This window comes from Rhinopithecus roxellana, chromosome 11 (assembly GCF_007565055.1).
Source record: "Rhinopithecus roxellana isolate Shanxi Qingling chromosome 11, ASM756505v1, whole genome shotgun sequence".
Taxonomy (NCBI): Eukaryota; Metazoa; Chordata; class Mammalia; order Primates; family Cercopithecidae; genus Rhinopithecus; species Rhinopithecus roxellana.
This window is the reverse complement of record NC_044559.1, coordinates 117,470,174-117,489,633: the sequence shown is the minus strand read 5'-3', so window position 1 is coordinate 117,489,633 and position 19,460 is coordinate 117,470,174. Positions and strand designations below refer to the sequence as shown.

The 19,460-nt window shown below is 38.3% G+C and overlaps 1 protein-coding gene across 1 annotated transcript in view; it reads right to left on the bottom strand.

Annotated features, from left to right (window-relative positions):
- The window catches only part of MRC1 (mannose receptor C-type 1), a 97,802-nt gene that overhangs the window by 22,841 nt on the left and 55,501 nt on the right, over positions 1–19,460 (bottom strand). The window contains exons 12-22 of the mRNA XM_010354747.2: positions 18,967–19,166; positions 15,451–15,578; positions 14,889–14,976; positions 13,694–13,838; positions 12,025–12,066; positions 10,583–10,746; positions 7,793–7,860; positions 5,924–6,024; positions 5,077–5,222; positions 4,559–4,673; positions 196–362 (exon numbers count right to left, since the gene is read on the bottom strand). Of these exons, the coding sequence (XP_010353049.1) occupies positions 196–362; positions 4,559–4,673; positions 5,077–5,222; positions 5,924–6,024; positions 7,793–7,860; positions 10,583–10,746; positions 12,025–12,066; positions 13,694–13,838; positions 14,889–14,976; positions 15,451–15,578; positions 18,967–19,166 (1,364 nt within the window). The remainder of the gene's footprint in view (positions 1–195; positions 363–4,558; positions 4,674–5,076; positions 5,223–5,923; positions 6,025–7,792; positions 7,861–10,582; positions 10,747–12,024; positions 12,067–13,693; positions 13,839–14,888; positions 14,977–15,450; positions 15,579–18,966; positions 19,167–19,460) is intronic.

The window sequence follows — 19,460 nt, the reverse complement described above, 5'->3', positions numbered from 1 at the left end:
CCAAGCCAAAGATTTTTTAACTGAATTTATACTCCCTCCCTCCAAGTCAGCTCAGTCTGAAATAGGTAAAATCTGCAAGCGTGGACCAGATCAAGGAGTATTCTGGTAGATTCTTTCATGGAAGAGTAATCAATAAGATGATAACCCTATGCAAGCTGATGGTGTGTAGAGAGGTGACCTGAATCTGATATTTACATCTTCATAAGAAAGACTGCTTCTTCTTCCACCGGGGTATCCTTTCCCCCAGTTTGTGTAATGAACTCCTCGTCCATCCGTCCAAAGGAACGTGTGTTCTGAATTGACATCATTCAGCCCAGTCCAGGCACTGAAAGTGGAGTCCTTCATGTGATAGGTAAGAAATGCTGAAAGAAAATTTCACGAAATAATTTTAAACTTTGAGGGTTAATACCCAAAATATGGAAAATATTCAAAATATATGAATTTCAAAATACTGAGCATGTGATTTGTGTCACTGTTACCTAAAAACATTTACCATGAACACACGAACATTCTAATATCAGCATTGTGTTATCACTTGAGCTTTGGACTTTGAAAAGTTTCATACAATAGAAGTCTAGGTTTTATCTACGCCATTGAAGACACTTGTCCAAGTTGCACCCTGCCCGAGGGCTCCATTCTGTGCACCCTTATCTGGGTTGTGGCTGCCCTGGTTGTACCACAACTTTTTCTAATTCATAAAAATTCACCATATGGATTTGTGACTGTCCTGACTCTGTAAATAAGATAATCTGATTTATATAATAACTATGGGACAAAGGACTCTTAACCCAGACAGTTCTGAAAAAAATAAAAACTGTCAAAACACGAATCATTAGACTGTTGATATGATTTGGCTCTGTTTCCCCACCCAAATCTCACCTGCAATTGTCGTAATTCCCACATATTAAGAGTGGGACTAGGTGAAGGTAACTGAATCATGGGGGATGTTTCTCCCATTCTGTTCTCATGATAGTGAATGAGATGAGTTCTTACAAGAGCTGATGGTTTTATCTTTTAACGCTTTGCTTTGCACTTCTCTGTCCTGCCACCATGTGAAGGACATGTTTGCTTCCCCTTCCACCATGATTGTAAATTTCCTGAGGCCTCCCCAGCTACGTGGAAGTGTGAGTCAATTAAACCTCTTTCCTTTATAAATTACCCAGTCTTGGGCAGCTCTTTACAGTAGTGTGAGAAGAGACTAACACAGCTATCAAATTCTCAGTATCTCAGATTGCCAAACCAAAAGTTTCCCAATTGAGATTCCTCCTGGGGAGGTGGGGTAGAAATCCCTGGAGATCAGTTGTCCATCTACTCAGTGTGCTTGGATCCAAGGGACCATCCTGATGCTGAAATGCTCACATCAGGGGCTGGGGATGGTGGCTGGTGCCTGTAATCCTAGTGCTTTGGGAGGCAGAGACAGGAAGATTGCTTGAGGCCAGGAGTTCAAGATCAGCCTGAGCAACATGGTGACACCCTGTCTCTACAAAGAAATACAAAAATTAACAAAGCATCGGTGGCGTGCGCCTGTAGTCCCAGCTTCTCAAAAGGCTGAGGCAGGAGGGTTGCTTGAGCCCAGGAGGTTGAGGCTGCAGACAGCCATGGTTGTGCCACTGCACTTCAGCCTGGGTAACAAAGGGAGACCCCATTTCTACACAAATCAATCAGTAATAAAGTGCTCACATCACTGGATGATACTATAGAATATGGCTTCTTGCTTATCAATTCTGTGACCAAGCGGATGGTGGCAAACATCCAAGAGACATAAAAGGTTGAATTGTACATGTGTCCCTCCCCTTCCCTCAGTCCACCACCAGGCCTCCCATGGCAGCTGCCATCTGGGGCCAGAACCACCACCTGAGCCGTTACCTCCTAGACCGACAAGTACCTACTCTACTAAACAACAATTTGCAAACATTTACACTTAAACACGTCTCCTGAATGTAAACAGGAAATAGAATGACTAAGCACTCAGGGTTACTAATAGAAAATACAAAATAGAAATCCGCAGAGATATAATTATCTGTGTATTCAGGAACAAACAATTTCATGGAATTTCAAGCAATTCCATTGCTATACGCTTACTCTTTCTGCAGAGTAGAAGAGGCAGCTACCATCTCACTCAGAGACTTCTATTTTTCTCAATTAACTAAAGATTTTTTTTTTAATTCTTCCAACTTTTTCAGAAAAGAAAAAAGAGCATGAGTACAGCTAGGTATGGTGGCTCACACCTGTAATCTCAACAATTTGGGAGGCCAAGGTGGGAGGATCACTTGAGGTCAGAAGTTTAAGGCCAGCCTGGGCAACACAGAAAGACCCTCTCTCTACAAAAAATTTTAAAAATTAGCCAGGTATGATGGTACACACTTGTAGTCCCAGCTACTTTGGAGGCTGAGACATGAGGATTACTTGAGCCCAGGAGTTGGAGGCTGTAGTGAGCTATAATCACATCAATGATCTCCAGCCTGGGTGATCAAGCGAGACCCTGTCTCTAAGAAGAAAAGAGCATGGGTAGATAGTTGTTTTGGTTTTGTTTCCTTTTCCAAATAAGACCATAACTTTTGCCTCATCCCCAGCTTGAAATGAAACATGGAAAAGCTCTACCTGCCAAGATTCAGCACTTTTTTCTGCCAACAACCACAATAAGAATTCAACGACGTGTGCCTGTTTTGCCAGGAATAATGTTATTTTATCTGAAAATTGTTTCCTTCTGCACGTCTCTATCATCCAGTTTCAATTTCATTGTGCCAGGAATCAGCACTTTGTGGTTAACAGGGGAAATCAATCATTGTGTTTCTCTGCTGGGTAGCTAAGCCCAAAATGGGGTAGGCCAGTCGGAGAAATGTGAATGTTATGTTCTTGTACTGCGTGCTTTGGTTTGACCCTTCTCTTTCAGTGCCTGATAAATTGCTCAACTTGTCAAACGTTCTCAGTGAAAGCTTGGTTGGGATTTATTGTACAATGTGTTCTCAGAGAGCACATGGCGGCGTTCACAAAGCCAAATAAGACTTTTGAGAGAGCACCCTACATGTTTCTAGTGCCTTTCTTACTTCCTACGTTTTTCTTCTATTTTCTTTCTCGTATCATTTTTGAAATAAATGATTCTAGAAGTCAAAGAATCTCAGAACCAAAAGAGAGCTTACAGAATATTCAGTCCATATGTCTCCTACCATGTCCTTATAAAGTTATATATACAACAAAAAACTGTTGAGCATCTTCTGTACTACATCCCAGCTAACATACAGGATGCTCTAGCATCCATCTGAGTATCTTCCAGTGTAAGCATTTTCACAGCCCTTTAGAAACTTCACCTTCCTCACAAAGCAGTCTATCCAATCAATTCTGTAACAATGGCCCCTAACCCCTAATTTTGAGCTTAAATCTATTTCCCTGTGACCATCGCTCGTTGGTTCCGGGTCTTATATCTGAGGCGACACAGGGTGATCCTTCAAAATCCACATACTCTCTTTTCCAAGTTGTATAACCTGAGAGTCTTTCAACCCTGACTCACTTGCAGTGATTTCCAAACCCTTCATCAGTTTAGTCTGAATCTCCTGCAGTTGGTCAAAACCCTCCTTAAAGGGCAAGTCACAATTTAACCTAATATCTATTTCAGTGGCTGCCTCCACAGAAAGATCAGGTAGAAATGGTGGGTATCTTTCTTTTGATGACAATATCATGATTTTTCCATCTACTCTATGAATATGATGAATATTCTCCTTCATAGTTCTTGCTTATGTTCATGTTTTATCAAAAAATATTTCAAAGCCAGGTATGGTGGCTCGCACCTATAATCCCAACACTTTGGGAGGCTGAGGTGGGAGTTTAAGACCAGCCTGGGCAACATAGTGAGACTTTATCTCTACAAAACAATAACAACAACGACAACAACAACAACAAAGACTTAAAAAAAAAATTAGCTGAGCATTATGACTCAGGCCTGCCCTAGCTACCCAGGAGGCTGAGGCAAGAGGATTGCTTGAGCTTAGGAGTTCAAGGCTGCAGTGAGTTATAATCCTGGGCAACAGAATAAGACCTTGTTTCAAAAAAAAAAAAAAAAAAAAAAAAATTGAAATTTGTTCAAAGTTCATATTTAAAATATCAGTTGTGTTACATTACAAGTTATATGATCAAGTGACTAGAAAAGCAATAAATGGGAAAGCAGCAATTTTTCATCTTATTACTAGAAGTACTCTTCTTTGACTCTTTGGGAACAAACTGGTTTGGTAGAAAGCTGGACAAGCCTAGGTTTCATTCCCAGCTCTACTGCTTAACAGGCAAGCTCCTTCACTCAAAGCTGTCTATGCACCATTTCCCCACTCACAAAATGGGGTTATAATACCTGCTTCTTAGAGTTGTGATGACTTTTTTTATATAAAATAAACAGCTTAATATGTGCTATAATTGAATAAAATAGTTTTCAATGAGCATTTGATTTTTTCCACTTTCTTAGCTTTTACACTGGAAAACCAAAAAGTCATTTACTGTCAGCAATATTTTACCATTTTGCAGTCAAAATTCCATATTTAAATGCACAACTAATTGCAAAATGGCCGCATACCTTGCTCTTTTTCATTTTGTATGGAGACCAGATTCCCTCCAAAGCCTATACAAGCTTTTCGTGCCTCTTGCCAAGATTTTCTTTCTTCTTCAACAAATCCAAAGATTTTGAAACACTGGGATGGAAGGCGGGGGGGGCAGAAAAAAAAAAAGAAAAACCATGGGGGTTAACTAAAGATGATCAACTTTGTTCTACCAAAAGCAAAATTATTCATGAAGATTATAGCTAAATCAGAAATTTCTCACCACCAACTAGAGATTTAAAAAACTGTTAGTTTTATGACCCACTCACTTTCTTTGCAAAGTTTTATTCTCCCTCAGGAGAAAGGGTACATCAATGTGGATAATATCTCAAGTATGCTCTCAATTTCCATAGAGAGTTTGTCATGCAAATCTTTACCTAGTCTTGCCAAAAATTTTCTAAAGTGATGAGGCTAGCAAAAGTTAACTTTGAGCTGAAAGATTTGCATCACTCTCCATACTGATCAGTGCCAAGATCGCAACTAATTCTCCTAGTACCTTGTTGTTGTAGAAATTCCAACCTTCCTTGCACCCTGATGGGACCGAGGGTTTCGTAGGCATAACCGTGGTAGCATTGATACTACTGTTATGTCGCTGGCAAATGAAGGCACTTGGATAGCCACAGTTAATGTCATTCCAAAACCCTGGCAAAGAGAAAAATAGTTAAATTAGATTCACTTATTTATGTTTTAAAACATTATTTTTAAAAAATATATTTATATTTTACAAGAATTCTCAAAACTTATTTAGACTCTAATCAAACTTGGTTTTTACATGTGACTACAGGTATCCATGCAATATTCTTTTGCTGTTTTACTTAAACTAATAATAGTTCCACTTTATAGAGAGCATCCTATGAACCAAACATGTACTTAATGTTGCAGATGTATTACCTAAATGGTAATAGCTAATAATAATAACCTAACAATAGCAAACTTTGTATACACCAAGCATCTACATAGTATTTTAGATGTATGATTTCATTTCATCTTCTCAACAATTGATAGATTCTGTCATTATTCCCATTTTGCAGAATAATAAGGAGCCAGAGAGAAATAAAGGAGATAGATAAATTCTGGATAATTTTTTTCAAATCAGAACATGAAAAAGTGGCTCCTAATTTGGGAAGAAGTGAGAAGATTAACTATGTTGTTTACTAGTGTAAATGTTAAGCATCCATTCTCCTTACAAATTGAACTGCTATGTTGCTAAAATTAGAATTATCCTTTATTCTCTCTTCTTATCTTGCCTGACGTAGCGCACAACTTGCTACTTTTAGTGTAGGCATGTGGCACATGACACTCCATGCCACAAAGCAAATTCAACATTTGCATGACTTGCCTACCTGAATTTGAATACATGGTCACACAGTTTTCATCCTCATTTGCAAAATTGGGTTCACCTGTGGCCCAAGACACGTAATCCACTTTGCTTCCATCCATCCAACTGGAAAAGAAAATTCAGGCATTTTGCAATGATCCAATCATTAGAATAATTGGATACAGGCCAGGAGCAGTGGCTCACACCTGTAATCCCAGCATTATGGGAGGCCAAGGCGGACGGATCACCTGAAGCCAGGAGTTTGAGACCAGCCTGACCAACATGGCGAAACTCCATCTCTACTAAAAATTAAAATTAAAAAAAAAAAAAAATAGCCAGGCATCATTGTGGGCTCCTGTAATCCCAGCCAGTTGGGAGGCTAAGGCAGGAGAATCGCTTGAACTGGGAGGTGGAGGCTGCAGCGAGCCAAGATCGTGCCATTGCACTCCAGCTTGGGCAACAAGAATGAAACTTAGTCTCAAAAAAAAAAAAAAAAAAAAAAAAGTTGGCTACAGCCTACTGGTGGGGCAGGACAAGTCAACCCAGAATAGGGAGAACTCCAGAGAATGGCAGGAAAACTCCCAATGCCTGAGCATTTGGTGTGTTCTATGCATCTCACTCCACAGTAGCAACCCTCATGCCATGTCCAGGCTGTCTTCTTTTCCCTCCCAGGAAGAAACCACCTTTAGTCGCAAAGTGGAGACCCTGATTACTCTGAAAGTGAGCCAGAGATGAAAATCCTCCCATCGTACTCCCCGGGCATGATTCCCACAAAACCAAACCACCCATGGAGAGGCAGAGCGTATAGAATTTCTCATTAGGCTCACTCTCTGATTCTCGTGTTTACTCTAGTTTCTTGTAATGTAGGTGGCCTAAACTTACGTCTGCAAACTACAGAAATTCAGAGACTGTGAGAAGCAGAAGGGGACCAGTCATGAGATCATCAAATTTGACCTCTTCACGTTAGAAATGATAAAATGACGTTCCTTGTCCAAAGGAAGATCCAACATTTGTACTCTTTAAAAATAATGACCCTGTGGGGTATGGTGGTGCATGTCTGTCATCCCAGCTACTTAGGAGGCTGAAATGGAAGGATTGCTTGAATCCAGGATTTCAAGGCTGCAGTGAGCTGTGATCGCCCCATTGCACTCCAGCCTGGGCAACAGAGCGAGACCTGTCTCAAATAATAATAATAACAACAATAAGGACCTTGAATTTAGGTCTCTAATGCTCAAAGATGACAATAGCAGTCCCCTGGAATACCTGAGGCTAAAAAAATCTGTACATGAGCCAGGAGGATATATCTGCCCTTCAAACTCTAGAGGACATATGTATTAATGTACAAGAAAAAAGAACTTAAATGTATTAATTTTCTCACATTCCTACAGCTTTTTCTGGCTCCTATATCTAATAGAAAATGGGACAATCACTCTTTTAAAGGGAAAGTATTTCCTGCAATTTGAAAGTGTGCTTCAAAACAGTGCTGCTAACACAGGGAACAGGGCAATAGGAAAGGATACTGTGGTTCCCAGCAGCAAGGTTAGCAAGGTTCTCATCCCAGGTGGGATTACAATGTTTTAAATAAGTTCAGTATTTGTATATGTCTAAAACAACTTTTTAGTAGATGATTTACTGACAGATGATGATATCTCAAAACAAAGAAAAGCGTAGTTTTGCAAAACTGAATCCAATTTTGAGTTGTTTGTTTGGCATTTATAGTGCTGAAAATATTTAATAGAATTATTTTGAATTATTTTTTTAAAGTTGCTATTTCAATTGAGAATGCTGTAGGATTTTAAAAAATGCATTCCACAAAGAAAAATCTCAAAATAACTCACAGGTTTCGGTCAGAACACTAACCCAAGCAGAGTTGTTTTCAGCTTGATTTACTTACGCAAACTTTTTATCCAAGCTGATCAATAAACCAATAAAATACGCGGACTGTGCATCATTTCTGTTTACCTGAAACATGGAAGTTTACGTATAATTTAATTTAGAATCACACAATTGGCAAGTTCTTAAATAAAACATACATATCAATGAGGCAGCCTAATCGAAACCTTTTCTAGAGAGGAATTTCTACAGAAACGTAGGACATTCTATATGACGTTCTTCGTAGAAATAAAAAAAAAAATGCACACAATTTAATACTTTGAATTTGTAAAGCAAGAGTCTTTTCTTTGATGCGTAATCCTATAATCCTGACTGGCTACTTTGTTTTAAAGAATGTCTTCAACAATGTAACTATTGTAGGCATTTAATATTATAGAGAACGATTTAAGGCATTTGCTTTACAAATTCAAGTTATTAAATTGTGTACAAATTTTTCTTTTTTATATAAAAAGAATCATATATTAGATTTATTTTATACATATGTTTATAATTTATCATATCATATGTTTATAATATATCATATGTTTATAATTATAAATGTAATAAATGTAGTTATATATGTAAAATAAATCTATATGTCAAATATATATACAAAAAATATATATGAAAAATAATCACCCTGTGGGAGATGGTGGTACACACCTGTAGTCTCATTTACTTGGAAGGCTGAGGCGAGAGAATTGATATGTATAATATAATATATATTATATATACATTACATATATTTTCTATATATTTTTCCACATAGATTTATTTTATATATATTTATTTCATATATATTATTTAAATATTGATTTTATACATATCTTATGTATATATTACATATATATAATTAATATCTGCATATAAGGAGGATATATCTGTTCTTCTAACTTGGGAGAATATGTGTATTCATGAGCAAGGAAAGGAACCCCAAAATGTATTAATTTCATTATAATGTACTATTTCACTATATACAGATATATTTGATTTTCACATATATATTTGTGCAATATTAGCAAACATCTTGAGAATTTCAAAGCAAGCTATATCCACAAGATGATGGCAAGCCAGAGTATACTCTAGTACCTTTATAAATCAAATGCATTTTTATTATTTCAGTACTGCTCAACTTATTTTTTCCTGCTTCTCTCTGTTACCTCCTCTCTGGCAATGAGGTCATGAAGAATTTTAATCAGAAAGATACTGAACAAAGCACTCTCGGAAAAAATAAATTATAAAAATAAATTATACCTTCAGTGATAGGTATATCGATGGCATCACAATTTTGTTACAACCAAGAAAGATGATTATAATAAATAATCAAACTGTGTTATATGTTGGCCAACAATTTGGGCCAAGTAAGCCAGATTTTTTAATTAAAAATTAAGCTGTATGATACACAAAGGGTCCAAGACTGACATATAACAACTAGGTAAGAATTATAATCTTTGCAAATCAAATTAGTGAACTCAAGGCCAACAAGTATGGATCGTCACAAAATCCAGGCTAAAAAATGGTTCTGGGACTGGCCACAGTGGTTCACGCCTGCAATCCCAGCAACTTGGGAGGCCAGGGCAGGCAGATCACTTAGGGTCAGGAGTTCAAGAACAGCTTGACCAACATGGTGAAACCCTGTCTCTACTAAAAACACAAAAATTAGCCAGGCATGGTGGTATGCACCTGTAGTCCCAGCTGTTCGGAAGGCTGAAGCAGGAGAACTGCTTGAACCCAGTAGGCGGAGGTTGCAGTGAGCCAAGATCATGCCACTGTACTCCAACTGGGGCAACACAGCCAGACACTGTCTCAAAAACAAACAAACAAAAAATTATTCTGAGTTCTGCAATTCTGCACTAAATATTTAAACAATAGGGCATAACTTGTGTTATGACCTCCTCCTCCTCCTGCATTTCCATCTTTACTTGACCTTTGGAGGTGCAAATTCAGCACATAATTAGAAATTGTGCTGGGGGTACCAATGGTAGACATTATGTGTATCATATGTCACTGTTCCATCCTTAAATCAATGATGCTCTATGAAAAAATGCTCAACATCACAAATTATCAGGGAAATGTAAATCAAAAATCACAATGTGACACCACCTTACTCCTGCAAGAATGGCTATAATTAAAAAATAAAAATATAATAGATGTTGGCATGGATGTTGTGAAAACGAAACACTTTTACCTTGCTGGTGGGAATGTAAACTAGTACAGCAACTCTACAAAACAGTATGGAGATTCCTCACAGAACTAAAAGTAGAAACACAATTTGATCCAGCAATCCCACTACTGGGTATCTACCCAGAGGAAAATAAGTCATTATATGAAAAAGACATTTGCACAGACGTTTTTAATATTGGCACAATTTGCAATCGCAGAAATATGGAACCAGCCTAAATGCCCATCAGCCAATAAGTGGATAAAGAAAATGTGGTATATGCATACTATGGAATACTACTCAGGAATGAAATAATGACATTTGCAGCAACCTGGATGGAACTGGAGACCATTTTTCTAAGTGAAGTAACTTAGGAATGGAAAACCAAACATCGTATATTCTCACTCATAAGTGGAAGCTAAGCTATGAGGATGCAAAGGCATAAGAATGATACAATGGACTTGGGGGACTTGAGGACAGGTAAGAGGGGGGTGAGGAATAAAAGACTACACATTCAGTACAGTGTACACTGCTCAGGTGACAGGTGTACCAAAATCTCAGAAGTCACCACTAAAGAACTTTTCCATATAACCAAACACCACCTGTTCCCCCCAAAACTGTTAACATTAAAAAATGTATTGATGCTCTTACATATTTCCATAGAAATTTCTTTTCACTTTCACTTCGAATAGAAACAAGATCACCAAAATTCCTCTTGCAAAACGCTCGTGCATTGTCCATGGTTTCCTTCTCTTTGCTGAAATAATACTGGTAGTCTTTGTAAATAACCCACCCATCTTCAGTGACTGGTGGATCTGAAAGGTTAACGAGAAAAGGCCATGAATTTTACACAGACAAATTCAAGAATCTGGTGTGTGTAGCACGCAAAGGTGAAAGGGATAGAGCTGCTATATCAAGAGGTGTCTGCAACTCTGAGAGACCACAACAGCAGAATGTCCACATCAAATACAGACATTTGAATCCTCAGCCAAAATATCCACTTTCTACCAACCCAGTAAAAAGGACCCATTTTGTATTCCCAGCTAAGTCCCATATGTCATTACCGGGTAAAAGAATTCTGGATGTCACTCTCATCAATACGATAGCATAGCTGTGAGGATTTATATACAATGCACCCACAATATTCTAGATCAAAGGAGTGGGAACTATGAGAAAGCAGTTTTCACCCCAGTATAAGAAGAAAAAAAAAAAAAAAAGCAAAACTTCTAATAGATGGACTTGGGTGCTTCAGGGTAGAAGTAAGGAATTCACCTATAAAGTGGGTCCCTCAGCCTTTTTCCAACACATGGGGTTCCATAGTTCTGTGCTACAGTAGGTTGAATAAAAGCCCCCAAAGATATCTAGTTCCTAACCCCTGGAACTTATGAATGTTAGCTTATATGGAAAATAGGACTTTATAGTCATGATTAAGTTAGGATCTTGAGAGATGGGAGGGTTATCCTGGATCGTCTAGGTGGGCCCTAAATGTAATAACAAGTATTCTTATGCAGAGGGGCGGAGGGACATTTGACTAAAAGAGAAAGAGGCAATGTGATCACTGGAAGAAGATGCTACATTGCTGGTTTTGAAGGAGGAAGGGGCCATGAGCAGATGAGTTCACAGAATGCAGCTCTAGATGCTGGTTTATAAAGGCAAGGAAAGAGATTCTCCCTTAGAGCCCCTAACGGGAGCGTGGTCCTGCCAACATCTGGATTTTGGCCCAGTGAAATTGATTCCAGATTTCTGACTTCCAGAACTGTAAGGGAGTAACTGCGTGTTATTTTAAGCCACCAAGTTCCTGGTAACTGGTTACAGCAGCCAGTGGACATTAATATATGTGCTAAAGAAGAAGAACCCGGGACCTTGGAATTGATTCATGAACCCTTGAGAAACTGTATTAACATGCCTTATGTTTGTGCATATGAGCTTCTCTCTGGAGAGGAAGACCCAAACTTCCATGACATTCTCACTCATAGGTATCAAGGACTTCTGCCCTCTACCTTCCTAGGGCAAGTAATTTTTTCATTGAGAAAAAAAAAAGAGGCAGGGAAAGGGTTATCAGTACAGAGATCAGAAAATAAGAAAACACCTACTGTCTTGAGGAGCTGGCGTTGGCTCAGGTTTTGGTGTTTGTCCTGTAAAACAAGAGCAAAGTAGAAATAAAGTGTACTTAAACTTCTGCTAATTACATTTCCTTCTATATTCACTATTTTCATGCATCAATATTCCTAAAAACTTAGTTGTTCTGTTTTTTCCCTTCCCTTTCTTTCTCCAATTTGTACATCATGTTGTGGAGAGCAGAATGAAGGAAAAGAGAATTAGAAGTGAAGACTTAAACAAATCAGGTGCAATCATAGCCACCAGAAATTACAGCCACCACAGTTTTCAGGCACAAGTAGCATCATATAAAGGAAAGAAAAAAAAAAAAAGAACATGAGTTTTAGAATCAGAAAGCCTAGCTTCAAATCCCAAGCCTGGGTTTCAATCATTTAGCCTTAATTTTGTCAACTAAACCAAATAGATCAGTTTGTGAAAACACGTGAGTTATTGGTATGTAATAGGTGTTTAACAGATGTTCGTTTTTCAGTCAGACATCTTATAATCTGTGAAATTATTTATGATTTCATTAGTTGAAAGATTAAATGTGAACTGTTTGTTTATAAAATATTTATAAAATAGAAAATGTATTTTCTTTAAGAAAATCTGTTTTTTTTTAAATGTATGATTTACTAAAAGTTAAATGAAATATTTTTCTTTCCAATTAGTTGGAAAGAAATGACATATTAGATAATGACATATCTGGATTTTGTTGAACGCTGATAAAGGGACTCAGGTTACCTAGCTTTTGGGTTAATGAATTTAACATCTGCAAGAGTAGAGCTACAATAATGCAAAAAGGATACTAGCCATTGGTAGCTAAGAGACCGTTAAAGGACAGTGGACCACCACTGACAACTTCTATTCTGGAAACTTTGAAAGCAATAATAAGCAGGAGGATGGAAAATAAACAAAGCAGGAAGGCATCTCCAGCTATAGAGCTGAAATGGTTGCCAAGATTCCCCAAGAGCAGAGGGCAATGTGGTTCCATTTATCCATTTACAACGGAGGTATTGAGGTATATTTTGGTTCGAGGGTAGGTTTGTTTATTTGACGGTTGGTGTGTTGGTTTCTCTTAACATTAGAACTCGGATCCTCTAGCCTGACTTGGATATGTAGAACTTTCTGAGTCCCAGATAATGACTGTCAGCATGTATATTGTTTGACCATCAATAACATGGTGGGGCTCATAGCATCAGAGGCCACTCCAGGGTGATTGTTCACTGTGTTGAACATTTATCTGAGAAATCAATACTTAGAATATTCAGACTTGGGGAAATGTTCGCCTATTTGATGATTAACGTAGGTCAGAAGGTGAAAATTCCAAAACGGAGGTTGCATTTGCATTATTCTACTTACGGCCTAGGACACCCACAAACTTCTACTGCTATGGAACCTGGGCCAGGATCAGAGCTGCTCTTGGGAACTACTTGGGAGGATGTGACTCTTGCCCAGAACTCCTGGGTGGCCTTTTGATCTTCTCTGTTCCTTTGGCACATTTATCTGTGCTTATCAACTTCATGCTTATCCTATGCCATGATGGCCACTGACCGTTCCCTGATTCTGTTATTTTGTTTGTTAGCTTCTGCTAATAAAGGAAAGATACTGGGGTGTCAGGAGGTTAGTCTACCAAGCTGAGATAAAGGAGAGAAGAGGTGATCATACCTTTTTGTATCTGGCAAATCCAGTTGTTAAGGTGTTCACAATTAATATCATTCCAAGACATACTAGGATCTCCTTTCAGCTCACCACAGTATTCAACATTTTGATAATTATTAGGTTCTCCATAAGCCCAATTTTCATATGAAACCTATATTAGAAACATCAAACGACAACCATTAACCATTTGTATCAAGCCAATGCCAATCATTCATTCAAACAGAAAAGGAAAGATATATTTGCATTGTTTTATCAATTTACTTTTTTTTCACAATAGCTTTGCTTTGAAAGCACAGTTCACAAACATGAGTAGAAAAGAAATAGCTTTCATCACACGGAAACTTGCGATGTTGAATAGCGTACACAATTGATTATTATAACAATTTTATAACATTTTCTTTACTCTTATTAAATAGAATGGATCCAAGGGATGCAAATGGGGGTTTATATATAGGAAAAACTTGGCAACAAAGTTCCACTTCTCAGTATTGGGAGTTCCTAAATTTTACAACCCATTGGAAAGGATAATATTTCAGTGTGTTACTTGGAATTTTTCTCTTTATTAAATGTGTAGGATAAAGAAATAAAATTAATTCTTCTTGCAAAAGAAAAAGACCCAGAAAATATTGCTAACAGAGCTACTAAACTTTGCCAAAATGAACAGTAGAAACAAATGGAGGCCCTGGGTCTAGGACCTCTATGGAGTTTTCAGTGTGGAGTCATAACCCACAGGGTTTTAGACTAAGCACGGTGATGTGTTTTCCAGAGATGTAAATATAAAACCCAAATGTCAATGAAGCCATCAAATAAACCACCTCATTAAAGTTGCTGGTGGAGGCAGAACTGAAATTAAGAGGTAGAACTGAAATTATACAAAATCACTTCTTGTGATGACTAGAGCTTCTAAATATTGCCAGCACGTGCCAGAAGCTCTCACTTCTTCATTCCTGGAAATGGAGAAGTCCGACGAAGCCTAATCATTATTAGTGGGAATATCAAAAATGTCTCCATTTCTATTGTTCTATAAGAGGGTATAAAACATTCAAGTTTTAGGAAGTTTACCTGCACATCAACTTTGCATGGCAGGATAGTGGCTATCATAATGACCTGTCTTACTAAAAGTTTGGATTAAATAAAAAGATAACATCAAAATAAATACATGATAAAGTAAGAAACTTATATAGTAAGTGAAATTACTCACAGGAGAACCATCACTCCAAGTAAAGCCTTCTGAAGGGCTTCCATATGTCAATCCCAACCAAAACAGTTCGTGGTAGCTTCCACTAGCTCTATGAAATCCAAAACACAAAGCAAGCATAAGCTATTGCATGAAGCAAGTCCAGTAACTAATGAGGACTAACCACATTTGAAAGTTACCTCCAAAACATAAATTAATAGTACACAAGTAAAGAGATTTAACAGCTAAATAGAAGACTTATTCAATAGATGTGCATTTTGGTATATCCCATAAATATCTTTAAAACAGGCCACTGCCTGAGAGTAAATAATTATATAGTATTGAAAGATAAGTATGTATTAAGCATCTTGAACTTTTATAGAGCAAGTCATAGCAGAATTTACACTTATAAAATTAAAGGATTTGAAAGTAAAACTAGATCAAACAGGGCGCACAGATTTTGGAGATGATACAGGTGCTCAAACTAGCATCCTGAGACAACAATTTCAGAAACAGACAAATTTTCTCAACTTCATAAGCACCAACTAGATAACAAAAAGGAGTAATCCATAAAAATACCACTTACGTGATTAATCGCCATATCGTTTGCTGTTCCTCTTTGTTATTGATGCTAGCTAAGTCTCCACCCAGAGCTCGACAAAAATCTCGAGATTCAAACCACGTTTTCTTCTCATGTTTTCCTTTTGCATACAGCTGATGATGATATGGTTACAAAAATTATTTTACACTTTGTAGTTTATCAAATTAAGAGAAATAATTATTTACTTTTGATGAGAGTTCATTTACAGAAAAACAAAAATTGTAATGACCCAAAACAATGTAATTCTTTTGCTTTAAAATCAATTTATGAGTGAATAGTTGGGTAAACAAAACTTGGGGGATTATTTTGTTGAGAAAACCTTAGAAAATAAAATTATTTTGTAGCATAAGAGAAATTAGATGAAAATCTTAGGAACTTTAGGCATATGGGTTACATATACAGCTCTTTGTAGAAGACAAGATTAATTTGGTTAAGTGTAAAAAGTGGCATTGAGATGGAAAAAAATGAAAGAAGCTTTTGATACAAAGAAAGTAAACATGAATAAGAAGAATTTTAAGGAAAATAACTTTCCTAAAACTGTGCACAGTTTGTTATTGTGTTCAGCTTAAACAATGAATAACCTGGCAACGTTTCAACATTTTGTTGGTGATGTCCTTCAATACCGCCTTGTATTTTTCATTGTAGTTGTACATTTCAAGAGCTATTGAAGCACATGCAACCACAGATACCCACCTGGCAGGGAGTTATGAGCTAAATTAAATTTAAAAGATTATATGATTTAGGAATTGGGTCATAACATTCAGAGGACTGCAGAGAGAATAGTGAAATGCAGTCAACAGTGACAGTCTGGGACACACCCACCAGTATGCAAATAGAAAGGAGGTATTTGTGGCCATTGACTTTTCTAATTCTCATGCATTGGTCCTCATGAGTTATGGCCCCCACATCACAGGCTTATGGGAAAAAAAATTTGCTTCCAAGGCACTATGGTTGCCCAAGTTGTCATTAAGCAGCCGAAGACAACCTTCACCTTGACCCTAACTTGACTCAAGCTATCTGGATAAAGGTGTTTAAGTAAGTATCCACATCAGTATATCCCAGACTCCTATGATGCCTCAACTTGCTAGACTATGATATAAGATTTTATTTTTTTAACTAAATTTACTATCAGCTGAATTTCATTAATAATTCTCACACCTTAATATTTATAAAGGTGGTCTATATATTTCCAAACAAACCCTACACCAAGTACCTCTAAAACCACCTAATTTCTAGTCAAGCACATGTTTTGATTTGTTGAACATCCACCTGAAAATTCTCTCTACTGAAGCCCCTGGTTCACTTCTCAGCTCTGGGTAAAACTGCTGATTCTCTCGAAAAACTGCAATAAATCTCCATAGCCTAACATCCTCAGGCGAAGGCTAGGAATAAGATGAATCCGGCCTTTGTGTAGTAACTCAAAAGTTTCCAGAGGTAACAATAAAATACTCGATTTTCTTTGTGTTAGTCCTCAAATAATTCATTTACAAATCTCTTCTGTCTTAGCCCAATACACCGCCTTCTATGTAAATTGTGTTATTAAATCTGATGGCCAATCTGGACTGAAGACTTTCTGGATTCCTATTTCTATTAGTGGGAGTGACCAGCTCAATTAACCATACTCCTCTTGAGTTAGAAAAGACTACATAGCCTCATCCTGATGCAAATTCTTTATCAGCCATGCCAAACTGTCTTACAGGGCATGTCATGGCTATATGCTATTCAAAGGGATTGAATAAAAGAAGTACAGGGAGCAGGACTATTAGAAAACAGTATCATTAAGCAGTAGGTAGGTAATATGGTTTGACTCTGTGTCCCCACCCAAATCCCATCTCAAACTGTAATCCCCACATGTCGAAGGAGGGACCTGCAATCCCCACATTGAGGGAGGGAAGTGGAGTATGAAGGCAGTTTCCCCCATGCTGTTCTTGTGAATGACTTCTCAGAAGATCTGATGGTTTTACAAGTAGTAGCTTCTCCTACACTCTCAAATGGTCTTCTCTGTCCTGCCACCCTGTGAATAAGGTGCTTGCTTCCCCTTCCACCATGATGCTAAGTTTCCTGAGGCCTCTCCAACCATGTGGAACTGGGAGTCAATTCAACCTCTTTCCTTTTTAAATTACCCAGTCTCAGGCAGTATCTTTATAGCAGTGTGAGAACAGACTAATATAGTAGGTACATTTCTGTATTTGGCCAAGTCTAACTTTCTCTAGAAAGGATGTGACCTATAAAAGAGAGAGAGTAAAAGACCCAAATCCTTAATTCATTGGGGTTTTTGTTTGTTATTTTCTGGGTTTCTTTTTTTTGTCTGGTTGTTGGCTTTAGTGAATTTGATTGCATAAAGAGGAAACGAATGGCCTAAACTATGAATGTATTAAATAGTGGTAGAATATTGAATTGTCATTTAATGGGCATTGAAAAGCCATGTGCCCCAACCTATCATTTCCTTTCCTCACCCATCATTATAATCATCAGGGTTAAATCAGAAAAAGGGAGTACTCGCTTTAGAATACCTCTGTGGCACTATTGTAGAACACTTTATCAATTTTGTTAGCTAAAACTTGGGCTCAAGAGCATGGAAAAAAAATGAATTGCAATACAACAGTGTGACAGGAAACAGAAATTTCTATCAAGACAAAAAGAGGCTGGGTGCAGTGGCCCACGCCTGTAATTCCAGAGCTTTTGGAGGTCTGTGTGGGAGGATCAATTGATGCCAGGAGTTTGAGACTAGCCTGGGCAACATAGTGAGACCCATCTTTACTTAAAATAAGATTTTAAAAATTAGCTAGGCATGGTGGTGCATACTTGTAGCTACCTGGGAGGCTTGGGTGGGAGGAGCACTTGAGCCCAGAAGTTTGAGGCTGCAGTGAGCCATGACTGTACCACTGTATTCCAGCTTAGATGACAGAGCAAGACCCCATTGGAGAAAGAAAAAGAAGGGGGGAGAGAGAGAGAGAGAGAGAGAGAGAGAGATAGAGAGAGAGATAGAGAGGAGAAGAAGAAGAAGAAGAAGGAGGAGGAGGAGGAGGAGGAGGAGGAGGAGCGGGATGGGGAGGGGGAGGAGGGGAAGAAGGGAGGAAGGAGAAAAGAAGGAAGGGAGGAAGGAAGGAACAGAGGAAGGGAGGGTAAGGGGGGAAGGAAGGGAGGGAGGAAGGGGGGAAGAGGGGAGAGGAAGGAGGTAGATCTAGAAGGCCTGGGAGAAAGGAGAGAAGCAGAGAGGAGGGGATAGTGGCAGAGCAGGTGAGAAAAAACCTCTGTGCACTGTGTTTATGTTGTTGGTTGCATTTGTGGGTCTAAATGCATCCACCCAAGGAGCTCTTCTAAAACACCTGATCCCCGGGTTAATCAAATCAGACTTTCTAAATACCTACGGGTGGAGTCTGGGCACAGTGTTTTGGTTTTTTGTTGTTTGTTTGTTTGTTTGTTTTTTATGTCCTTAGGTGATTCTTTAGGCTGAAGCATACTCCAGATTCTCTTATCAGCTTTATAATTGATACTCACCTTGAAACACAAACTCGTTCTACTGCTGGCGCCCCAATCCTCCGGACATTTGGGTTCAGGAGTCGTCGTGGGCTTCGGCGGGTGGGTTACTCCTTCTGCCCAGTGCTTGCACACAAATTTTGCCTTTTCATCACATTTCAAAACATCCCATAAGCCCCCTGCAATCCCGGTTCTCATGGCAACACACCCTGGCTTTCGCCCTGTATTAAATATATAAAGTAGAATTCACTTGACAAGTGCCTGCCGAAGGCCTGCCATGCTCACAGAAGGCACTCAGAACTGAGTGTCAGGGATGTGGTGAAACCTGCACGTGACAAGGAGATGCAGCCGGCCATGCCAGGGGCATTCAGCAACTGGTCTGTGCTGTTTAGAATCAGTTTGATTTTTATTTGTGTGGTCTATAACCCCAACCCAAAATGATCTCAAATGTTGGAGGGTTTTTAACACTATATTTCTAACATTTGGCAAAGTGCCCCACACACAGGCATTTCATG